This window comes from Apium graveolens, chromosome 4 (genome assembly GCF_009905375.1).
Source record: "Apium graveolens cultivar Ventura chromosome 4, ASM990537v1, whole genome shotgun sequence".
Classification (NCBI taxonomy): Eukaryota; Viridiplantae; Streptophyta; class Magnoliopsida; order Apiales; family Apiaceae; genus Apium; species Apium graveolens.
The window spans coordinates 108,250,177-108,274,322 of NC_133650.1; the positions used below are offsets into that span (position 1 = coordinate 108,250,177).

At 32.7% G+C, this 24,146-nt stretch overlaps 1 protein-coding gene across 2 annotated transcripts; it reads left to right on the forward strand.

The window, feature by feature from the left end:
* Positions 1-8,763: 8,763 nt before the first annotated feature.
* Positions 8,764-17,432, forward strand: LOC141718879 (BEL1-like homeodomain protein 2). 2 transcript variants are annotated; one of them, XM_074521253.1, is made up of 5 exons: positions 8,764-9,262; positions 9,642-11,007; positions 11,890-12,278; positions 15,323-15,383; positions 16,740-17,432. In XM_074521253.1, exons 2-5 carry the CDS (start codon positions 9,796-9,798, stop codon positions 17,253-17,255), a joined length of 2,178 nt encoding a protein of 725 aa, XP_074377354.1. In that variant the 5' UTR covers positions 8,764-9,262; positions 9,642-9,795; the 3' UTR covers positions 17,256-17,432. The 2 variants fall into 2 exon arrangements, with proteins under 2 accessions (XP_074377354.1, XP_074377355.1); XM_074521254.1 differs by having other exon boundaries at positions 8,764-9,140.
* The last annotated feature ends 6,714 nt before the right edge of the window (positions 17,433-24,146 follow it).

The window sequence follows — 24,146 nt, forward strand, 5'->3', positions numbered from 1 at the left end:
AGTTTTGATTCAGTTTCTGATTTATGCTGATACTTACTTTGTTGTTAAAGATCAAAGGTGGTATTAGTATAGATGATTGATGTTGACTTCAGCATGGGATGTTGTGAGCATCAAAGTTCGTATTGATATCTAATTTGATATGATAAGAAAATGAGTATTATTATCAAGAGTTCGGTTTTGAATAAAGTTTATGATTCAATCCATAATCATTACTTCTTGTCATTGTTGTTTATGATATTTCCGTAAACACAGTTTTATGAGTTTTGTCCTCGTCAAGATTCAAATTATTGTTGAAGTATTTCGCTCGAAAATATCAAAAAGAGTTTGAATACAGTGAGAAACAATTATATGCTTCTTTAATAAATTTATGTTTCAGCAATTATGATTTTAAAATGTTCTGTGTGATTGCAGATGTTAGTTTTATATCAAAATGACCCTATATTTGCTATAATGAACTTGCTGAGCATTTCTTCCGCTCATACTTGCCTATTTTTAAATTTAACCTCCAGTAAGGATTAGCTTGCGCTGTTTAGCCGCGTAATTCGAGGAAGCAAAGAAGAAGCTTTTGGAAGGTGGTTGGTCCAGGGTTTGCGGACTAGGGTAAGTTTTATTATATAAAGTTGTTTATATTGTATTATATTATAGTTGTGTTATTTTATAGTTGGACCTAGTATACTTCTTTTCGAAGTTATACTAGCGGGTTAGTATTGAATTGGAATTTGTTGAAAGGAGTTTTAAAAGAAAGTGAAAATTTATTGGTGGAATTTGGAATTCTTTTTTCTAGAACTGTAACCTTAAAAGATCTTTGATTAGTTTGGGGTCATAGGTGATAAATATCTTCCGCTGGCATTTGTTTATTGATTAAACAAGTTGATTTGGATTGAGGTTTTATAGTGACGTCCAAATCCTCTGACCCCGGATTTGGGGGCGTTACATGTCATATGTCTTGAGCATCCACTGTCTATGATACATATGAATTTCTTCTCTTTGCCCTGCACACAATGAGGATTAAGTGTGTTTAGCAACCCAAGCAGTGTTGGGTACTTTCTTCTTGTTAACAGATTTGATAGAGGTAGAGTTTGATGAATTAGAAAGAATAGAGTTCATTGAATGATGTGCATTATCCTTTTTAGTTAAAGACTCAATATTGATTTCCTTAATATCAACTATCGGCTTGTGGCATCTTTTCATTACTTTCATGTTACAAAGTATGCAATCAAACTTGTCTCGGAATGAGTAGGGATCTTCAGTTTTTTCTTCATTCACAGGTGTCTTGGAATCTTGGTTGACCATGGGCTTTTTTCAGCTTTGGAAGTTGGAGTAGTTTCTGCATTTTTCTTTTTATTGTCTTCATCAGCAATTTCTTGCTTTATGATCAACTCTTCTTCAGTGAAGTCTACTTCACATGCTTTGAACATAGGTGATCCAACCTTTCTCAGCATAGCTGGGACATCTTTATTTTATGTTGCTTTTCCTTTACCACCTACATCTTTCTTGTTGCTATTCAAAGTATCATAATCAAGACCAATAGTTATGTTAGCACATGGCTTGTTCTTCTCATTGTACTGACCAACCAACTCAGATGCATTCCTGAATGATTAAGTTTCACCTCATTCTTTTCAATCTTTTCTCTTAACACAGTTTCAATCTCATTTGCACACTTCAGCTTATTTTTAAGATATTCATTTTCTTGTTTGACTGACTCAAGCTTCACAAGCAGTAGATCCATCTTTTGCTTCTCACTCTCAAGCTTCTCATTAGCTTTTGTTAGCCTACTGACTTCCTCAGTAGCTGCTACTAAGCTAGTGTATATATGGAACATCTTTACACTCATCTTTTCCACAGCCTCTTTAAATCAATAGTGGTTAGAGTTAGTACCTTTGATTTTGAAGTGGATGCTTCTCCATGCTCAAAAGCCATAAGTGCATAGTTTTCAACTTCTTCATCCTCATCATCAACATCAGTATCATCCCAACTCTTTCCTTCTGCAATATAAGCTTTTCCAAACTGTTTCTTCAAGAGAGCTTCATACTTTGCTTCCAATTCCAAGTAAGATTTATCCTTCTTCACCTTTTTAGGCTTTCTACATTCAGTAGCAAAGTGACCCAAGTAATCACTATTGAAGCACCTTATCTTTGATATGTCCACAGATCCAGTTTTGTAGCCACCTTTACTAACTGAATTGTACTGCGCTTTTGGTTTCCAGTTGTTATTGTTGGAAGATTATCCCTTGCTTTTGAAACATCTTGGCTTCTTGACTCTTATGTTGGAAAATTTCTGGCCAGGTAAGCCATGGATTGGTCCATTTCATCTAGCTCATCCAGGTTGTAATATTCATCTTCCTCCAGCTCCAATATAACTTGCTTCTGAGGTCCTTTGTTCTTTTATTCCATAGCTTGAACAACTGAAACTTGATCATCCTGCTCATCTTCACTTTCTTCTCTATCATTCACAATCAAAGCACTTGAACCATCAACAACATGACCATGTTGTGCTTTCAATGACTTTCTTTGCAGCATTTTAAGTTCATAGGTTTTCAAGATTCCATATAGAACTTCCAAAGTCATTTTGCTTAAATCTCTTCCTTCTCTAATAACTGATATTTTATGTTCAAGATGGTCAGGAAGAGCTAGCAGGAACTTTAGGTTAACCTCCTCAGCTTCATAATATTTATCATGTAGCAGCAAGTCAATTATCAATTTATTAAACCTTTCAAAAATTTCAGTAATTCCTTCTTTTGGTTTAGCCATAAACCCCTCATACTGAGAAACCAGAATCCTCATTTGGTTTGACCTAACTTCCTCTGTTCCTTCACATAGGATCTCTATTTTCTCCCATATCTGTTTGGCTGTCACAATTGACAATGTTATTGTACATTACATTGTCAAGTGACTCTATTAAGATCAGCTGCAAGCCACTATCCGGAGAGACTTTTTTTTCAAGTTCAGTTATTTTGAAGGATCTTTTGGAGCATAATGTGTTGGAATGACCATGTCTCCATCTGTAAATTCCTCAACTCTTACCCTGGGGGTGAACGACCCATTCTTGAGGATCTGAATGTATAATGGATTGGCCATCCTGATGAACAACATCATTTTTTCCATAGTGGGTAGATAGATCTGTCAAAGGTGGGAATTTTGATACTGCTAAGCTTCTGTGTATTCATTCTTCAAAGATCTTTAATCTATTTGCTTTCAGATTTTCCTCTGATACCACTTGTTAGGTAATGAATACAACATAGAGGGGGTGAGTGTGTTTTGGATAATTTTTTAAGCTTTTTAAACTGTTATGGATGGTGAACAAAGTATCTAACAGTAGAGATAATATAGTTTAACAGCAATAATAAAACATGCACTTAAACACACTATCTTTCAAAACTCATTTATTTTTATAATAAAATCAAGTATGTCTTGCTACAAATTGCTGGGTTCTTTGTTGATAAAGAACTCAGCTTCTCTCTTGAGAGTTACAAGATTTTCCATATCTATTTTGTTACATCTAAAACAAAGCATCCAGTGTTTATTTTATAGAATAGTAAACACAAGTTTTATACAGCATGTAATAGCATGTACTAAACCCTACTTTAAGTTAAATAAAACTTTCTATTTATGGCTTAGTGTATCTTTGCAAATCGTGCATGTCTGTGAATTTACTTTGTCAATTAATCTTGGCCATTGATATTGTACTCTTCAAACTGCTTTTTGTAGACTTTTCAAATCAGTGATTGATTTGTTTGTTGATTGATAATCTTGGATATTTAACTGATCTGCATTCTGTACTTGAGTTTTACATCGAGATCTCCAGTTTGTTATATAGAGAACTCGACATCTCGATAAGTATAATGGCTTATCGAGATCTCTTATTACTCTATAATTGTTGTGACCTATCGAAGTCCCTGAGTTCTCGGATGTGAAATTAAATTTTCGAGATCTCTGAGTTCTCGAATGAACTTGGCTTGTCGAGGTCTTCATGTCTTTGCATGTAGAATTAACTTGTCGATATCTCTAATCTTCAAATCTTCATTTTGGCTTATCGGTATCTCTGAGTTCTCTAATGCATAAATTACTTGTCGATTTCTTCAATCTTTATATATTTATTTTGGCTTGTAGATATCTCTGAGACTTCTCTATAAGCTATTTCTTGACTTCTCGATAATTCATTCTGGAGTTCTCGAATGACTTCTCTATAAGACTTAATCTGTGACTTGTAGATTTCTTTACGTAGAATATTTTTCTCAAAACAGATTTATTCAACTCCAAACTTCTTAACAATGTCTTTGAGGCATGATCTTCATGATCTTCTTCCAGAGTTTATTCTTAGTCTTGAGACTGTTTACAGAAAAATACTCCAGTCTAATCTATCTACACTTTTACAGACTTAAGTGATACAATACAAAATGCAAACTTAGATTATCATACAACTTACTTAGGGCTGTCAATTTGACTTAGTCTTGTTAAAGTACAGGCATGTCTTGCACAACACTTATAGCTTTGGACTTATCAATTCTCATCGGTTTATATTTTTAAATTCACTGTACTAATAATTTTTATCTTGTTTTGTTAAATTGGTTACTTGTCTGTGGCACTTCTACCCTGATTGTATCAATGATTTTAACTTTTCTCGTTGCTATAATAGTTACAAATTGCAGTTTATTTGAACAAAAGATGATGCATACATATATCTATATATTGCAAGTTACTCTTCCTCAATAAGTTTTCAACTTCGTTGGTGTTGCATCAATGATTTTAACTCTTTTTGTTGTCATATTAGTTAAAAATTACAGTCTATTTGAACATGAGATGATGCATACATATGTATATATTGTGTGTGACTAAGTGCTACAAATTATTTTTTAGATGCTCAATAGGAACATAAGAAAATGAAGGATGTAAAGCATATAAGTCTAACGAGTTTTCGGGAGCTGATCACTTTCTTTTTTTTTTGTTGCTTCATTTGTATTTTAGTACAATGCATGTATTGTAGTTTTATAGAACTGAGGCCTCGTTTGTTTCGTTAACTTTTATAATTACATAGAAACTTGAACTTCCCGGTAACTAAGTTACTGCTACAAGTTCCAAGATAATCAAAATATACGTGTTTGATTTATTGATATGTAACTAGAGGTTACATAGTTAATTTTGGTAAGTAATTAATTATTCGGTTTATCTAGTGTGTGCCCATGGGCACATGCTAAAAAAGTGTGATTGATGAGTTATAAAAATTTTATTGGTGCAGATTTTTGTGCATGCAGGGGGTCCATCATTATTAATGAGCTTCCACCAATATTTTATGTACACCTCATCAAGCACAAACTCTTAGGTGCCCATGGGCACACACTAGAAAAATTCTTAATTATTTTATATTTAATAGCCACGTAACTTGTGGTTACTATGGTTGAGTTTGGTAACTAACTTAACTACAAAAATCATGGAATTTGAAATTCCCTTACTCAATTTAAAATACATCAAACCAAACACTGTAACTCATTTTGAATCCAAGGAATTTTAAGTTATGTAATCGGGTTACATCGAAACAAACGAGGCCTTAATTCAGTTATTTGTAAAGATTCATGAGTTTACATTTATTAATTGAAATTGAGTTAGTCTATTTATTATTGAAATATTTTCATTTATATTTTAAATTTAAATATTTATCTATTTATTATTATATGTTTGAAATTTAAAGAAAAAAACATGCAACACAAAAATACTTATTTAATATGAATTTTAGAAACAGGTCAATATATTTTTGATGTTGTATTAGCCTGATTTGGGCATATAGCAATATTTTTTTATCATAGATAACTCGTAACCACTATCCTTCGAGTGTGAACTGAGTAAACCCCACTAATTCACGCAATTTGAGTTTTAGAGCAACAAAGTTCTTGGATTATTATAAGCAATTTATGACATAATAATTAATACATGTAATTGAAATTTCGGCTATATTAACCGGATTTATTAACTATAAAGAATCGATTATTAATTAGAGTCTGCATGTAGCTCTTTCCAGTAATTAATTAGCTAGCAGCATCTTCGTCATGGGGGAATACACGGTCGGAGAACCTTATTCTCAATAGAAGACAAATGTTGATTTAATCATCACTTAAATTTCAAGTGGTCTTGCTTATTGTTGTCTGATTTTGGTATTGCACGTCATGTACAAAAAAAAAGGGTGCAAGTAGTCACTCTGACGGGCAAGTGATCACCTAAGATGATATAAGAATACTAAAAGGAATTAAGGTTTAATTAATTAATTCCAAGTTTAGCTAATAATATAATTTAATAATAATAATTAAATTTGTAAGTAAGTTTATTAATATTAGAGAAGACTAAAAATATGAAATTTTTATAATTACTGAAAGTTAACGAGATAATCCCGTCACCTTGTACGAAATAATTTTCACTGTGATCAACTTTATGTTTATATATAAAGTAACTTTATATAATATAGTAACTCCGGATAAAAAGGTAAAGTACGCTGATCAGGTAGGCAAAAGCATATGAAAATTGAATTATAGTTAAAAAAAAATGCTTTTTGCTTGGGTAATGTTTTATGAATTATGCTTGCGCCTCCCGTATTGGTAAGATTTCCATAAATTGATGGTTGTTATTCAGGTGGTTTCAACAAAGTGAAAAAAGCAATTTGTATATATTACTATACTTGAACTTTGGCGACAAAGACAAGGTGACCTCTCCATCATTATCTACCATTACCTATACATACACAAAACACCAAACACTGAGAGACTATACATCAGAAGCTATTATTATTCCTAGGTTTGTGCATTTTAAATTTACCTGCCACTGTAATAAAATAATATTTTTTATGTATGTGTTATGTCTATGACTAGGAGAGGTTAATAACCGACTTTGCGTTTGATGCAAACTTTTCGAGCGTTCAGAGTTCAAATTCAATTCAATTCAGCTTTTTTTTTTTAATTAATAACAAACGTCCTTAAGAAATATAAGAGATCAATTACTGTATCAATATTTGGTTGAGAAATTAAATTCATGTTGCTCATAAAAGTATATAACTTTTTAAATTTTTAGTTTCTTAAAAATTTTCATAAATTGATAATTTAATGCCCAAGAAATTTATATAATGTACCTACAAATGGACATATCATTTACATTTGATATATTTTTACTATGAAAAAATCATGTATCATAGCAGTCTTAGCGAGTTTTAACTGTATGTTCACAAAATTTGGTAAGATTCGCATAAATTTATTGATAAGTTTATTGTAAAATTTTACAAGAAAAAGGTTAAAACCTAACTTACGGGTAGCATTTGAGGGATAATCAGTAAGTTTTGGTACAAAAATAATCGAGTTACTGTATATCACATTAAAAATGACTATAAAATGGACGTCACTTGTCATGTTAAATAAATATGATCAGCGGAGGATGACTTGACTTTTCACTAGCCCTTTCATATTATTTTACTATGTCACATTTAATCTTATCAATTTTGTTTTGTAAAATTTGTTTGCTTGGTTTTACTCGTTTTTCGTATGTGAAAATTGGTTAATTAAATTAAAACTCAATGACAGATCGAATTGAGTTGAATCAAGTTTATGACCTTTTGGGAAACTGCATTTTATTTGAAATTCTGTATTTGATCAAACAAGATGTTTAAAAATTTGGATTTTAATTTCATTTGAAATCCACTACATTCAAATATTATTATAAATACGAGAATTTGAAATGACAATTCAAATATTATCATTTAAAATTTCTCATTTTAAATAAAATGTAAGTTTTTAAACGCAAATTTATAAAATTTGAGTTCAAAATTTTCGTCAACCAATTTAATTATTGAACAACCTAATCCGTTGTAGATAATAGGTGGTGCTGCTGCTAAAAAAATTAATAATTATTATGCTACTCAGAATAATTTTCCCTGTCGTAAGTACTCTGTCTTCAACTTTTGCATGTATTAACACTATGACTTTAAATATCAAAACAAATAGGAGTATAGAACTTTTATTTAAAATTTTAACTTCTCAAAATATATATGCAAGGTAGTACGTTTACAAGTTAAGCATTGCAGAAAATTTGTCCCTGAAAAATGCAACGGCACACCGCAAATCAGTTGTGCGTGCTTTTCAGACTTGAGGTACCACCTCCTTTTAAACCTAACTAGTTCACACGTGTCGCATTTTAGATTAACGTTATCTTCACTTCAGCCTCCTACTTACTTCTTCCTGTCTATCAGTTTAATTGCCCAGCCTTGTTTTAAACCCTAATAAGTACATAAATTTACTTTTTCACAATCCGTCATTAATATTTTAAACTCTAAGCTACAACTTCTTTTAAAAATAAAATACGGATGAAGTTGTTTGATGACGTGCTGTTACAATTAATATACATTTTCTTATATATGAACACTGTTAAATAAGTTTATAAAATTTTCTAAATTAATTTGTTTAATATATTCTAAACTAACAGTGAAGTTACCTACCGCCCATGCATGTAAATATAAGTCATCAAAAGAAAATGTTATCAAAATGAGAGCTAAAGCATGATTAAGCATTGATTAGAACAATGATAAGAAGTGTAATTATTATTATAGGGGGTGGTAATGCATTTCTAATGATAGACCTATCAATTTTTTAAGGAATTAAGAGGACTGTACAAAGTTGTTATATTGTCTTATCAAGCGAGGCTATTGTTGTCATTTTGGTTGTAGCTGTAGCATAATGAGATTTATCAATAATACAAGTCCTTTTTATGAGTTTGTATTGTCAAACTAAAGAAATTTTAGAATATTGTTAAACATATGTGTAGCATAACAGTGACTTCTTCTCCTCCTCCTATTTTCTTTCTTCTCTCTCCCCACCTCCTCTCTCTCTCTCATTTCCGTTGTGTTTGTGTTATGCAAAGGAAGAGAACAAGAAGAGTATATAGATAGATACATAACAAAGTAAATATAGAGTGGGTGTTTGTATATAGTTTCTGTTTGGGAAGGCAATTGCAGACGACACTCAAGGGACTGGTCAGAGAGGCAGCAGGAGCAGCAAGAGCAGGCAGAAGCATCAGCAGAGAGAAAAAGCAAAGAGGACATAATAGGGAGAGGGAGAGGGAGAGAGGATACAAAAGAAACACAACAACAAGAGACAAGAAGATATTTCTCAAGTAATAATCACAATATATACTACTCTCTTACTCTCTTGTGGAAAACAAACAAGAGGAGGGAGATGGTTTGGGTCCTTTACCACCTGCAAACTGCAGCAACTCTCTCTAGCTAATTAAAACAGGTTATGTGCATACTTGTTTAAAGCCTGTAAAAGCTCAAACTTTTCAAAACCTCCCCCAATTTAATTCCTAAAGCTAGCTACTAGCCTACCCTCAACCACCTAAAAGAAAAGCAAAAATTAAAATTATAACAAAAAGCTCTTCCCCTCCCTCTTGCCCTCTCATCTATCCATGCCTTCTTTCTCTTTTTCATCGCTCTTTCATTATCATCATGTTTACTTTTCGATATCAATATTAGTACCTAGCTACTATTTTTATTATTGTTTTTTATTATTACTGTTGCTACTATTCTCTAATTTCCTATTTACATGTACATATATTCAACACACTACTCAGTTATGTTGAAAGGAGAGCTTAATTTCATTTTTTGTGTATATTCAGCTAGCCGATCTACACTTAAATCAAGTGATTAAGGTTGTCTGAAAGGAGTTGAAGAAGATTAAAGAATTGTCGATGAGATATCATATAATACAACAGTACAACTCAAATATTAAAGGAGCAGCTGAGAAGTACTAGTTCTTTTTATTGTTCTTCTATGTCCCAAGATTATCATCACCAAGCTGCTGCTGCTGCCTCCGGTATCTTCAATTTCTCCAATGGGTACGAAAGATCGCAACAAGAAGAGCAAAGAGATAAGGTACTGAGAGGGCAAGGGTTTGAGCCACCGCCTCCACTAGTTGCAATGGATGAAGAAGGTGAAGAAGAAACAGGTGGAGGGCTTCATGGATATGATCAAACAGCTGGATTATTATCGGAAATGTTCAATTTTCCATCCGGCGCAGCCACTGCAACGGAATTATTGCAACAACAGATATCGGGAAATTATCACGGCCAACACATTATGAGGCCTTCTTCGGCACATCGGTTAGGTACGGGAGGAAGTCATGATAATTGGTATACGGGAAGTGAACACAAGAACAGCCACTTAGTTAATCAACAACATCATATTGGAACAAGCATTAATGCATCGGAGTCAGCAGCTGCAGCCATGCAACTATTTAATATGAATCCGTCAGCTGCGAGGTCGCCTTCACCGTCTCCTCCTTCTACACTCCACATGTTGCTTCCGAATCCATCACCTAATTCAACTTCCAATTCTCTTCATCAACCTTTTCATAGTCCAACAGGTTTCGGGCCATCATCACATCAACAACAATTCACTTGGGGTCCAGGAAGTACTAGTCATGATGCTGGAAGCACTTCTACAACCGGTCAACTCACTCCACATCATCATCAGATTATCGAAGGCCACGGTCAAGGCCTTTCGTTGTCATTATCATCATCGTTACAACATTTGGAAGCCGCAAAAGCAGAAGAATTCAGGAATGCAGGAGGAATGTTATTTTTCAATCAAGGAGGAGGAGGAGGAGGAGGAGGTTCGAATGCTAATGCACAATTTCATAATCAAGCATTGCAATTACAAGGTACAGAAGTAGTACTAGGCGCTCAAAACCAACCTATTCATCATGTGGGATTTAGGTCTTCTTCTCTAGGAGTAGTCAATGTTTTAAGGACATCCAAATATGTCAAGGCTGCACAAGAATTGTTAGAAGAGTTTTGTAGTGTTGGAAGAGGTCAATTCAAGAAGAATAAATTTTCGAAGCCTCCGAATTCATCGACAAATCCTACCGGAAGCTCCGGTGGTGGCGCTTCCTCCTCTTCCTCCAAGGATCTCCCTCCCATTTCGGCTTCCGATAGAATTGAGCACCAGAGAAGAAAGGTCAAACTTTTATCAATGCTTGACGAGGCATGTACACTCTCTCTTTCTCTCTCTTAACGGCAATAGTCCTATTAAAAATTTACACATTTTACATTTAAATCCTATTTCTTTATAAAAATTTAAAGTTCATTACCACAACTACTTTAAATTAGTTTGGCCGGGAAAAAATAAACACTCCAGCAAGTCTGAGATTAAAAAAAAAAAGACTAGCTAGAGCTACGTAACTACTACTATAAAGAATTGCCGGCTGGTGAAATAGATTTTTCCACATTGATTGAGTGTGTGATTATTTTAATTAATTTGTTAACTAATATTCTAGGATACATTATTCATCTAGCAAAGAATATACTACTAATTTGGATGTTGATTTGGTGAAAACTTGCGGAAGACTAATAATTAGTCTACTGGTTTTATAGGGGTACCGTAATTATACACCAAAATCTGTTCTCCTGTCATTTGCAATATGTATGTATGTTTGTGGTAGTATTAGTATGAATTAAAAATGCAGCAACACTATTGCTATCTATCTCTATCTATAATTGAACAGTGTTCTTAGTTGACATCACGACTGTTTCTTTGTTATCATTTGTATTATACTCCACGTCCAAATTATTACTCCTTGGCTGCATTGGGAAAATAAATCTTGGAGAGGGCAACATAAAACAAGAATTTTTCTTAGTTGTTTCCATTTAACTATCCTGATCACTGTTTCAGCCTTGAGATATCCACGCGTTTACTCTTGTTCTCTTGTATATGTGAATTGTATTGTCCAGCCTTCTATCTTTCGAAAAACAAATATAAAAAAAAACCGGGTATATACCTTTTTAATAATGTGGGTTATAAAATTATTATAAATAAATATATGATTATCTATCTAATTATGATTGACAATTGTTGTAATGATGTCAGGTGGATCGGAGATACAGTCATTATTGCCAACAGATGCAAATGGTGGTGAACTCATTCGATGTAGTGATGGGGTATGGAGCCGCAGTGCCATACACAGCATTAGCGCAGAAAGCAATGTCGCGGCATTTCAGGTGCTTGAAGGATGCCATAGCTGCTCAGGTTAAGCATAGCTGCGAGTTGCTTGGAGAGAAAGACGCGGCGGGTACTTCAGGAGTCACCAAAGGGGAGACTCCCAGATTGAAGCTGCTAGAACAAAGCTTAAGACAGCAAAGAGCTTTTCATCAAATGGGTGGTATGTTGGAACAAGAAGCTTGGCGTCCCCAAAGAGGCTTGCCTGAACGTTCTGTCAACATTTTGAGAGCTTGGCTTTTTGAACATTTTCTCCACCCGTACGTACATTTTCTTCTTTCCTTTCTTAACTTGTTTATCTCCTTCTGTACTCTCTCCCGTATATAGCATGTGTTGCTTTAATATGTTTGCTAGTAACATATCCTACTTATCAATAGAACATACTTAACACGATTAGTCTAACTTAAATTCTTTTAATATTATACTTGTAAAATCGCATATACATATAATAATATTATATTTGGGGTCGGTCAGAAATAATTGGTTGCTTTAGCGTAGTGTACCACAAAAATTTTTATACCGTATGATATACTGCAACACAAATATCCACCATCTTACTTAGGTGGAACATGCTCTATAAATTTAGATGGATGAAATCTCAATATATATATGTTTTACGGAGGGTAGGAAAACTTTCATGATTTTGCAAATCTAGTTTGTAGCATAAGTGCAATCTAGGACGAGCTATACTGGTACAAAACCTGCATCCTTTTAGTATTGCTGAAAAGATAGTTTTATGATTAAGGGAATTACTGTGATGCTTTAATGAGCTGAAGAAATGAAGTACTAAATTTTTTGGCCTGATACATCAGTCATATAAAGTGAACTTGATGGTACTCTAGTACTAAACACGAGCTTTTTTGACGTCGACAACTGACTGCATTGTATGATCTAAACTATTTCTTATAAATTAAATTACTGTACTCCTGTTTGAATGAAATTAGCTAGCTAGCTAGCAAGGACAATGCAAAGTGTTGTTTGACGTTGTCTCATTGGTAGAAAAGCTGATAAAGTGGGTTTCATCGAGTAACCAAATTTGAGTAATCATGTTGTTGCAATAGTGTGTATGTGTTTGGTCCTCATCTTGACCATCTGTCTTAGGCACTTGTACATGCACTATCTGGCTACCATAAAGCAATAATCCTATCCAAAATATCCCAAACATTGGATACTTGTTTTTTTTTTTAAATTAAAAGATTTCCAGAATTCGAATTTTACGAAAACGAGTATGTTCGATAAAAGTCTGTATTGCTTACATGTAAAAGACTATCAATAATGTTGGAAAAACTTAGAGAAGAAAAAGACACCTACATTTTGCAGAGAACTTGTACTGCTATTTTTACTTACTTTTATTCTTCTTCAAAAACTCAAGATAAACTAGCCATTATATAGGCTTTACAAACATATTAAAACTAACTATTACTAAAACTAACCACTACTAATTAATGGGTAAATTACATGTCCATAATTTACTCCATAACTCCACTACTCCACTACCCCACTACTAAACAATTCTAAATTAATATTTTTCTCTAATAATTAATCTATTGCTAAATATCTAATAATTAAATAAACAAATAATTAATAACTAAATTTAAGATTATTCCAACATTCACCCCATAATCTTAAATTTACGAAGCACTTTCTCTTCGCCTGTGATGCACTTCTCACCACCATCAATTTTGATGCACTATCTCATCAAAAACACTTTGGAGCACTTTCTCTCCAAAAACACTTTGGAGCACTTTCTCTCCACAACTCTAAAGGAGTGGTTCTCCCTCGATCAATTGTGCCATCCTTTCTTCATCATTCTGAAATCTACAATTCTTTGCCAGATGCCCATATTTTTTGCATTTGTAGCATTGTGGCTTTCCTTTGTACCAGCAGTCTTTTTCTTCATGTCCCATCTTATGACAATGGTTGCATTGAACTTTGTTACCTGTGCCTTTTGAGGATGAAGCTTTAGCTAATAGCAGTCCCTCATTTTTTCCTCCAATTTCTTCCTCCCTCATTGATCTCCTTTGGTCCACGGCGTGAAGTGAATTGATCAATTCTGAAACAGTTAATTTCGAAAGATCTTTAGTATCTTCAAGTGAGGAAATTTTAGTTTCATACCTCTCAGGAAGAGTCACTAAAAGTTTGTCCACTACTCTTTGACTTGAGAAATCTCCACCAAGTAGTTTGATTTGGTTAACAATGGACATCAACCTACTCCCATATTCCTTGACGCCTTCATTATTTTTCATTCTCATCATCTCAAACTCTCTCTTGAGGTTCAGAATTTGCATCAGTTTGGTTTGTTGATTGCCTTCAAATTCTTCCTTAATTTTTGTCCATGCTTCTTTAGGAGTATCACAACTCATAATAGTTGTAAAGATCTCTTCCGACACAGCCGAATGTAGACATGAAAGTGCCTTTGCTTCTCTAGCCACTTCTTCATCACGTTTTTTGATTTGGGCTACTGTTGGATTTTGTGGAAGAAGGGTTGGCTCAACATCACTCTCGATTGCTTCCCACAAACTCATAGCTTTCAAATATGATTTCATTTTGATAGCCCATGAATTATAATGATCTCCTTTGAATAATGGAATAGAGACGGAGAAATTGTTTGATGCCATGGAAAATATTAAGGATAATATATATATGTATATGTGTATTTTTATAAGAGTTTTATAAGCCCCGGATCATATGGCTCTGATGCCAATGTTGGAAAAACTTAGAGAAGAAAAAGACACCTACATTTTGCAGAGAACTTGTACTGCTATTTTTACTTACTTTTATTCTTCTTCAAAAACTCAAGGTAAACTAGCCATTATATAGGCTTTACAAACATATTAAAACTAACTATTACTAAAACTAACCACTACTAATTAATGGGTAAATTACATGTCCATAATTTACTCCATAACTCCACTACTCCACTACCCCACTACTAAACAATTCTAAATTAATATTTTTCTCTAATAATTAATCTATTGCTAAATATCTAATAATTAAATAAACAAATAATTAATAACTAAATTTAAGATTATTCCAACAAATAACTACTCCTTTTACCTCACTCATTCTCTGCATCACACAATTGTATGATGAGGTCAGTAATAAATAATTAAGGAAAGGGATTTAGAGGTATGTCTTTTAGTTGTTAAAGTGTCACAGGCATCAGCAGCCAGCAGCTGATCTTTGTCTTTTAGATCTGCACGCCTTTTCAGAGTGAGGAGCTTGAATGGGATCTGCCACTATCTTTATACCTACAGAATATATATACAACTTATCTCACGTCCATTTCTGGTCACTTTCTCAGGTATCCAAGCGATGCTGATAAACATCTCTTGGCTCGGCAGACTGGCCTTTCAAGAAACCAGGTACTTATTTGCTTTGCATGTGCATACATATTAATCAACTTATATACATATCAAACATTACTAGCATTTGTTTGAGGGTGAAAATTGTGACTTTAATCAATAATTTCAAAATGTAGTTATATTAATCTATAAGGCGGTATGTAAAATACGGTGTGACTTAACTAGGATTTCAAAGTACCCCAATGTTAAATCATTTTAAATCTTAACAGTTCGTTAATTTCTTTAAGGTTAATCGGAGGAATTATATATTTTCCAAACTAACATCTTGAGGTCGATTCCACTTTAACCCCTCTCCTAGTTCCGTGCTCAAAATATACATATATATTTTATATGCTAAAAAGACTTATATGACACATTTTTGTGAAAGAGATACAATGGATGACAAAATAATATATTTGGAAAGTACTTGCATGAATCGGGATTAAAGTTGTGTGTGTTCTTGTTAAGGTCAGATGGTAGTCAAAAACTTTAATTTTTACCTACTTCCATATTTATGACTGTTGTATTCTTTTTAACTCGAGATACATACCACCGAAACAGTGAAAGAAACGATAGAAATAGCAAGGCAAATGCAAGTACACTTGGGGTTGGGGGGGGGGGCTATATGAGATGAGACGTAGCAAGTTTGATGGTTTTGATTCTTATTTTCCTCTCTCTTTCTGCTACAGTCTTCAACCACACAATGACACAATGAGAATCATTAAAGTCTTAAAAGACACTGAATAAAATGTGTACCAGGACCAGAGAGAGATTTGTGTAACAGTTTGAGAGAGAGAGAGAGAGAGAGAGTCATTTTGTTAAAATTGTCTATTGTGTGAACTGAATTGCCACGTTTCTACTGCACTGGATCACAGATAAACTTTATGTAAGTGTTTGTAAATCACTTGTTTGATGAGGGTTGATAATTATTAACTAAACCAAGCTTCCAAAGCTAGAGTAGTTCCCTTGTTCTGTGACAAGGGTTAGTTAGGGTTGGCCGGGGTTGTTGTATAATTAGTAAGTAATTTCATCTTAAACCTTTTCTTAAAACGTACGTAAGAAACTTCATTCGTGCAAAATGCAAATTAATGGACCACAGGACTGCCGACAACAAATAAACAAAGCCTTCTTGCTGTCTGTGTTGATTTGGGTAAAAAGTAAAAAACAAAAAGTGGAGGGTAAAAATTAAAAATACCATCAAATGTACCCCCATGCGCTATGCTCATCTGTGCCTGTACAACTGCATGTGTATACACAAATATCTTTCATGATAATATATTGGTGTACCTCTAATAATTATGCATATTTAAATTTATCATCGTATAAAATGAAACCATAGCTACTGACTGTACATGACTGTGATATATGGATGATCAGGTATCGAACTGGTTCATAAATGCAAGAGTTCGATTGTGGAAACCCATGGTAGAAGATATGTACCAGCAAGAAAGCAAAGAAGAGGGCGAAGATGATGATATGGAAACAAATGCACAAACACCAATGCAATCCCCTACAATTGCCAGTACTGCAACCACAACTACATTCACATCCGCACCTCCATCTGCAACTGTGGTCATGAGATCCGAAATGAATGCACCCGAAAACGACCCTTCAATCCTTGCAATCAATACCAACTTCTCGGATAACCAACCACCAGGCCATCTCTACTCCTCCTCCACCACTCCCCTCTCCACTGTCACTTGTCGTCGCGGAGAACCCGAATACATCACCGCTGGAGGCAATGCTGATGATAATAGTAATAATATTGGGTCCACGCTTATAAGCTTTGGTGCCAATACCACCGGTGACGTGTCCCTCACTCTAGGGCTACGTCATGTCGGGAACATGCCGGAGAAAAATCCTTTTTCAGTCAGAGACTTTGGGGGTTGTTAATTAGTTACTTTCATAATATACGTCCTAGTAGTACAATCAAAGAATTATAATTACACCAGTCCCAAAATTTTCTCTCTTTGCTGTCTTTTTATTATTTTTGCCCTATTAAGGAAAAGATGTAGCTAGCTATTAAACAGTATGGGTATGTTAATTGTATAGCACATTATTTTGCTGTTATATGTGTACTTTCTTCACTCTCTCTCGAGTATAATGTACTTCCATATATATTTTTATAGAGTATTGTTATTACTAGGGGTGTGCACACAAACCGCATCCAACCGCTCAACCGCTCGCAATCGAACCGCATTTGTGGATAATCGCGAAATACGGGTTGGTTGTGGATTTGAATTTTAAAAACCGCTCATTCGCGGTTTGGATACGATAATAAATTTTTGAAAATCGCAAAATCGCAACTCGCAACATATATTTATAATAAATATCCAAACAATTTACATAATTTTTCAGGAGCCGTATATATTTAAGAGCTGAGCCTCTCGTTACTCAGTTGAGCAGTTACGTTCGTGTTTGGTCGGGGAAAATGAACAGTAAAAATGAATTGAAGGAATAAATATATTTAAAATGTAGCTACAACATATAGTAGATTAAATCTCATTTAGTTTTTGTCAAATTTATCCTTGCCTAACAAATAGAAGCTTATTGGTTAAAATATGAATGAAACTAAGTAGGCAGAATGATTTTATAGTTCATGTAATTTGATTGGTATATATAAACAATTAGGAAATTAAACGAATTTTTCAATTTATAGCTTACCTTCTACTTTTTTGTGAAAACGTTACGTAAAGGTGACAGTGAAACCCTAAAAATATGGATGGTGAAAGAAGCATTATTATGCTTCACTTGAATATCAGAAAAAGGTAAATGAAAGTAACAAACTTCACGCAATTAGGAAGTACGTGGTAACTGGTAGTGCTGTGGTACCAAAATCTGTAGCTGTGGCTTTGGGTGATTGATTTTAGGTGGCGTTAAGATAGTAACAACGTCTGTACACCGTGGCATTAAATTTGTACTCATTTGAGCCAGGTATATATATCTACACCATCATATCTTTAGTTTTTTAATAAACAATGGTTGAATTTGAATAGTATATGTTTGGTTTGAACTTAAGAAAAAATATAATTTTATAAATAAAATGAGTAAGGTGGAGAGACTGATCAATATTTAAATATATAAAATGAGTATAATGAAAGAAATAACGGTTATAACTACAGTATTGTTACTTTTTAATTATAAAACTTTGTATAAAAATGTACGAATAGGACAAAATGGAGGAGTGTTATGATAACTAGCTGATTGTTGAATTTAAATTTTGCTCTATCCCCATTAAGCATATTCTAGGGCGCTAATAAAAATTGTTAGCTAAAATATTATAAAATAATAATTATGTAATTTTTATTTAAGGGGAATAATGCACATTTCAATGATATTATATATAAAATAATAGGTAAAATTATAACTAAGGAATTTGATGATTCAACGAATATAGTCAAAGTTTAACATATGATTATGATTGGAGTTCTTTAATTTTTACAAATCTTTTAAAAACACCACCTAGACGTCACATGGATACCAAGTAGAAATATATAATATAGATGAGAGTTTTGTACATTCTAATGATGTTATGTATAAAATGATAGATAAAATTATACCTAAGAAATTTGATGATTGAACCAATATAACCAAATAAATATAATATTATATATTTTTTGATAAGGATTAAATTGGAGCAAGTTAAATTAAGTTAAATTTTTTACAAATCTTTCAAAAATACAACCTACATATCACATAGATGGTAGAGATAATAAAAGCTTTGTTACTTGGAGATGCCTTAGATGCATAGTCTGGTGAGCAGTGGCTGATCCTGCCCACAATTTTCCTGGGGCCATCATGTGATTTAGTTGATTATATTACTAGTTAATGGTTCAAATTTAGAAAAAAAAAATATTTTTACCAAAATTTTTTGATATGTAAATGTTAAAAAATAGTATTTGAATCATTTAATATTTGATAAAAAAATTATAAATAGAACTAAATATGATCAAATTATAAAAAAATTATTGATATTATAAGGACACTTGAGATACTTTATATAATATATAATTATAATTATATAATACTTTATAAACGAGTAATCAATCTAAAGGTTAATTTTGGTAACTGAGTTAATTATATAATCCACATAATTATGTGTAGATCTCTTAGTACTTGTTTTTAACTATGGCTCTCACTATAGCTCTCCTAGTTTTAAAAAATAATTTGTTGTACAAAGTTAAGACAAGGAAAAACAACTGTAAGTGATATTTGTTGTCCACCAATTGTAGAAACTAAAATGTGTATATGTGACCGTTGTGTAAATAGTGAGAAAACAAAAGTTTACACGGAAGTTCTCTACCTTTTATTGATTCATCGCACTACAATATATATAAAGAGCAGATAACAAAGTGGCTAAAAACCAGGTCACAAACTAACAGACTACTCCTATTATGACTCTACATGCATCTCCTAAAACTACTCCCTACTTCCACGTCTGGAACAAACATCCAATTACTAATTCAAATATGCAGTAGCTAACTAATTACAGAATAAAATGCTATAGCTAATTTATTCAACACCAAATAAATAAATAAATACTAAATAATAAGTTTAAGATTAAATTCCAACAATCACCCCCTTAATCTTAAACTTGTCATCACTGTTCATCTGACATCTCGTTCATCAGCCCGTATGGCTTTCAACTGAGCACGTTCACACCACAAATCACAGAAGACTTCCTGTAATATTGACCATCCATTGCAGCCCTTTATCCTCCATTAACCACCTATCCAGCATATGAGTATACACATCATATACACACATATACTACACCCCGTACTACTTTTGACACAACTTGGCACTCAACCAATATTTCTTGTGGAATGGACTTTTAAATATTCGTTGCCCAACAATGAAGCATCACTCCTCCGCTGCACAACAACAAAACTCATTTTTTTCCCTCGTCTCGCCATTTCCGTGCTGCACCATACGCCACTTCCTTCATGGATGCTGTATTGCTTACTAACTTAACTATAGTTTGTCATTCTTTGTCACAGCACATTCTCATGTCCTCTTGAATCGAAAACTCTGATACCATGTATAGAAACTAAAATGTGTATATGTGACAGTCGTGTAAAGACTGAGAAAACAAAAGTTTACACGGAAGTTCTCTACCTTTTATTGATTCATTACAATCCAATATATATAAAGAGCAGATAACAAAGTGGCTAAAAACCAGGCCACAAACTAACAAACTACTCCTATTATGACTCTATGTGCATCTTCAAAAACTACTCCCTACTTCCACGTCTGGAACAAACATGCAATTACTAATTCAAATATGCACTCCACCAGCTAACTAATTACAGAATAAAATTCTATAGCTAATTTATTCAACACCAAACAAATAAACAAGTACTAAATAATAAGTTTAAGATTAAATTCCAACACCAATATCCTTACTTCATTAATCTTGCTAGGCATATATATGTGGTGGCATGTCAAAAATAAGTAGTATATATATATTCTTCAAAATGAGATATAAAAATTGGCATATTAAGCAACAAATGCCTTTCACCAAAAATCTGTTGCTGGGCTCATAAAATAAAAAGTACCTAGAGGTAACAGCAACACAAGTCACCACCACCATGATTGTTACAAAGTTGTTCTGCAGTTACAATCAATCACGTCTATGTATATGACAATGATATATATATACATGAAATCACCCCTACAACGGCAGTGAAATCTAGCTTTATATCAAAGAAAAACAAACCTCTCTCTCTCATGAATTTCTCAGGCTTTTACTCTTTTGAAGTTACATAAACCTAGTAACTTAGGTAGAGTGCATATCATCTATCAAGGATCAAGCATTGTCACTTTCAACTCCTATTATTCCACCACTGTACGTTGATGATTAAGGCCTTAGTTTCACAATTAAGGGACCTGTTCTATATTTCTATTTTTTCATGCAAGTAGCTAGCTAGTAGCCCCATTGTTGTGACCTTGTAGGGTATACCTATACCCTACCTGGATTTTGTATATATGCCTACTTAAATGTCAGTCAGCAAAATATTTGGAATATGTAGGTGCAGTGTCTAACTGCAATTCTCGTAATAAGTTGTGTGACAAAATATATAATTCTAATTAAAAACAATATTTTCCCTGTCGACCTTAGAAAAGGTTCAATGGTATTTACAATTTATGTTTTTACCATCCAATCATCTAAAACATTGTCAATTTATGTTCTACCCCTTGTTAGAGATCACCAACAATCTTTTAAAACATACTAATCGGAAATTGTTAAACATTTACTCTCAGCACCGAGACATTCTGATATTTATCATGTTTGGTGATGAATAATAAACAAAATTGAGCTTGAGTTCTACTCGAATCAAGTTTGAGTGTTTTTTAAATGAGTTGAGTCGATCGGATCAGAATTTAATAATCAAAAGAAAAGTGATGTTAAAATATGTTTCATTGATGTTAAAAATTGTCTCATTATAAAAGAACCAACACAAATTTGCGCACTGGACAATTAGTATAGAGCCTAACTCCATTGTCCACTAACAATTAATATATATTTTTTATTCGACCACCCTTCAAATATAATTTATATTTATTTACTAACAATTTAATTTTATATATTTTATTCGACCAATTTTAAAATATAATTTATAATGTTACATTGAAATAAATTCCTAATTTCTATCTAATAATGGTATACTCGGGTTGTGCACTTGTTTCTTTTATGTATCATTTTATTTTTAAATTTTAGTTTTAAAAATATTTCAAATTTTATTTAATTAGAGAGATATTCATAAATTTAGAAATCATAAATTACTTATTAAATTTATTGATGTTGAAATTTTATTAAGTTTTGATATTTTATTTAAATTTGATTTTTGTAAATTACAAGTTTAATGTAACAGTGCTGATGAAAATGTGAAAATTTTGAGACGTATAAATAATGCTCGTTATGTTTGATAGTTTTCTTATGAAAAAATTAATTATTTAATTTAAAAATATATATATAATTTCTAAATATTTAAATTATTAATTACTATTATTAGGTATTTTATCACATATTCACTCAAGTAGTAGAGTCACTTGATGTTATCGTACATTGAAATTTGATATTTGTATTTTCAGAAAAATGACATGATTCAACTAAGTTTTGACAAATTAAATAAAATTGAATAACTGATATTCATTCTCTAAATAAAAATTGCAATCAATTAGAGAAAATTATACAATTATAACAATATATATACCATATATAGTTTATATAAATATCAATAAAATTATGATTTAAATATAAATATAAACTTTGAAAGGGATAGAACATACATCATAAAAACACATTAAATGTCGTATTAATTACACGTGAAAATTGTGTCCAAAAAACCGATATAAACCAGGTTGATCATGACTTGTTACAGACTAAAGATGGCCCAAGTCGTCAAAACCTTCGAGCCGAGGTCGTGAAGACCCACGAGCAAAGGTCGTGAAGATCCACGAACACGAACACAAACTGTACACGGACTAGGCCCCATATAGCTGAAAGACCAGAGATATGACGCTCAACATGGACAGTAATTCCTATAAGGAAGGGTTTAGAATCACTTACCTGACAAGAGTCCTAATTACCATCATCTAAGTTGTAGACTTGTCCACCAAGTCTCTGAACACGAGTTTAACCCTAGACTGAAATACGTAGGTATCTTGCGAGAACAGTTAGTCTCCACCGCGACAACTTCTCGACCATTAAAACTCGAAACTTACCAGCTCTAGCTTTAAATACTAATAAACCCTAGTTCTTGTTCCACAACAAACTTTATCTCGACATAGTCAAATTTGTCGAGCTCTAGCCGATCTCAAATTGATTATGAACTAAACGGGTTGAGTAAATGCTCGGCTCGAGCCCGTTTATTAACAAATTTTTCATCTTCAAGATCAGTTCATTTATGAATGAAGTCAATCGAATTCATTTAAACGAATCGATTCTGAATTTTGCTTACGACTGAATATGTTAAATCACAGTCCTAAATTATTTACGAGTTAGAAACAAATAGTGAATATCAAAAAAAGTGAAATAAGGAGAGAAATTATACTTTTTAAGTTAATATGGATGGAAGAACTAATTATTTGAGAAAATGTAATAAGGAGAGAAAGTATTAAAATAAGCTTCAACTACCTTTTAATGTTGTACATGTGTTTGTCTTTCTGTACTACTATTTATTGAAACTTAAATGCTGGAAACTACTTCTTTTATTCTTACTTTTGAAAATAAAAAGTACTTACAATATTTATAGCTACTAGATACAATGTGGTGCATATTACTTAGCAACAATAAACAACCACTAATCCACTATTGCACTATCCTGATAATACTCAAATAACCTACACGTCCTGGTCTTCCGCTACTACTACGGAAACCGATACAACGTTCATATACATATACTACATACACGTTCAAAATATAAATAAATAAAATAACTAAAACAAAACAAGTTAGATTAATTTTCAACGCACTACTAAAAAAAAGACCTTAGACATCGGTTTTAAAAATGTATGATGTCTTCGCGACTGATGTTAAATGTATTTTCTCATAGACATCGGTTAAAAACCGATGTCTATGTAATATTACACATCATTTCTGGAAAATTTCTGATGTCTAATTCACATTGATATTATATAATTATTAAATGTCAAGTTCAGAAATGTAATATTAGGACGATTAGGCATGTTTAAAACTATAACACACAATCAATATTTATAAAATAACATCGATTACAAATAAAAAAACCGATGTCTATATCTTATTACACATCGGTTAAA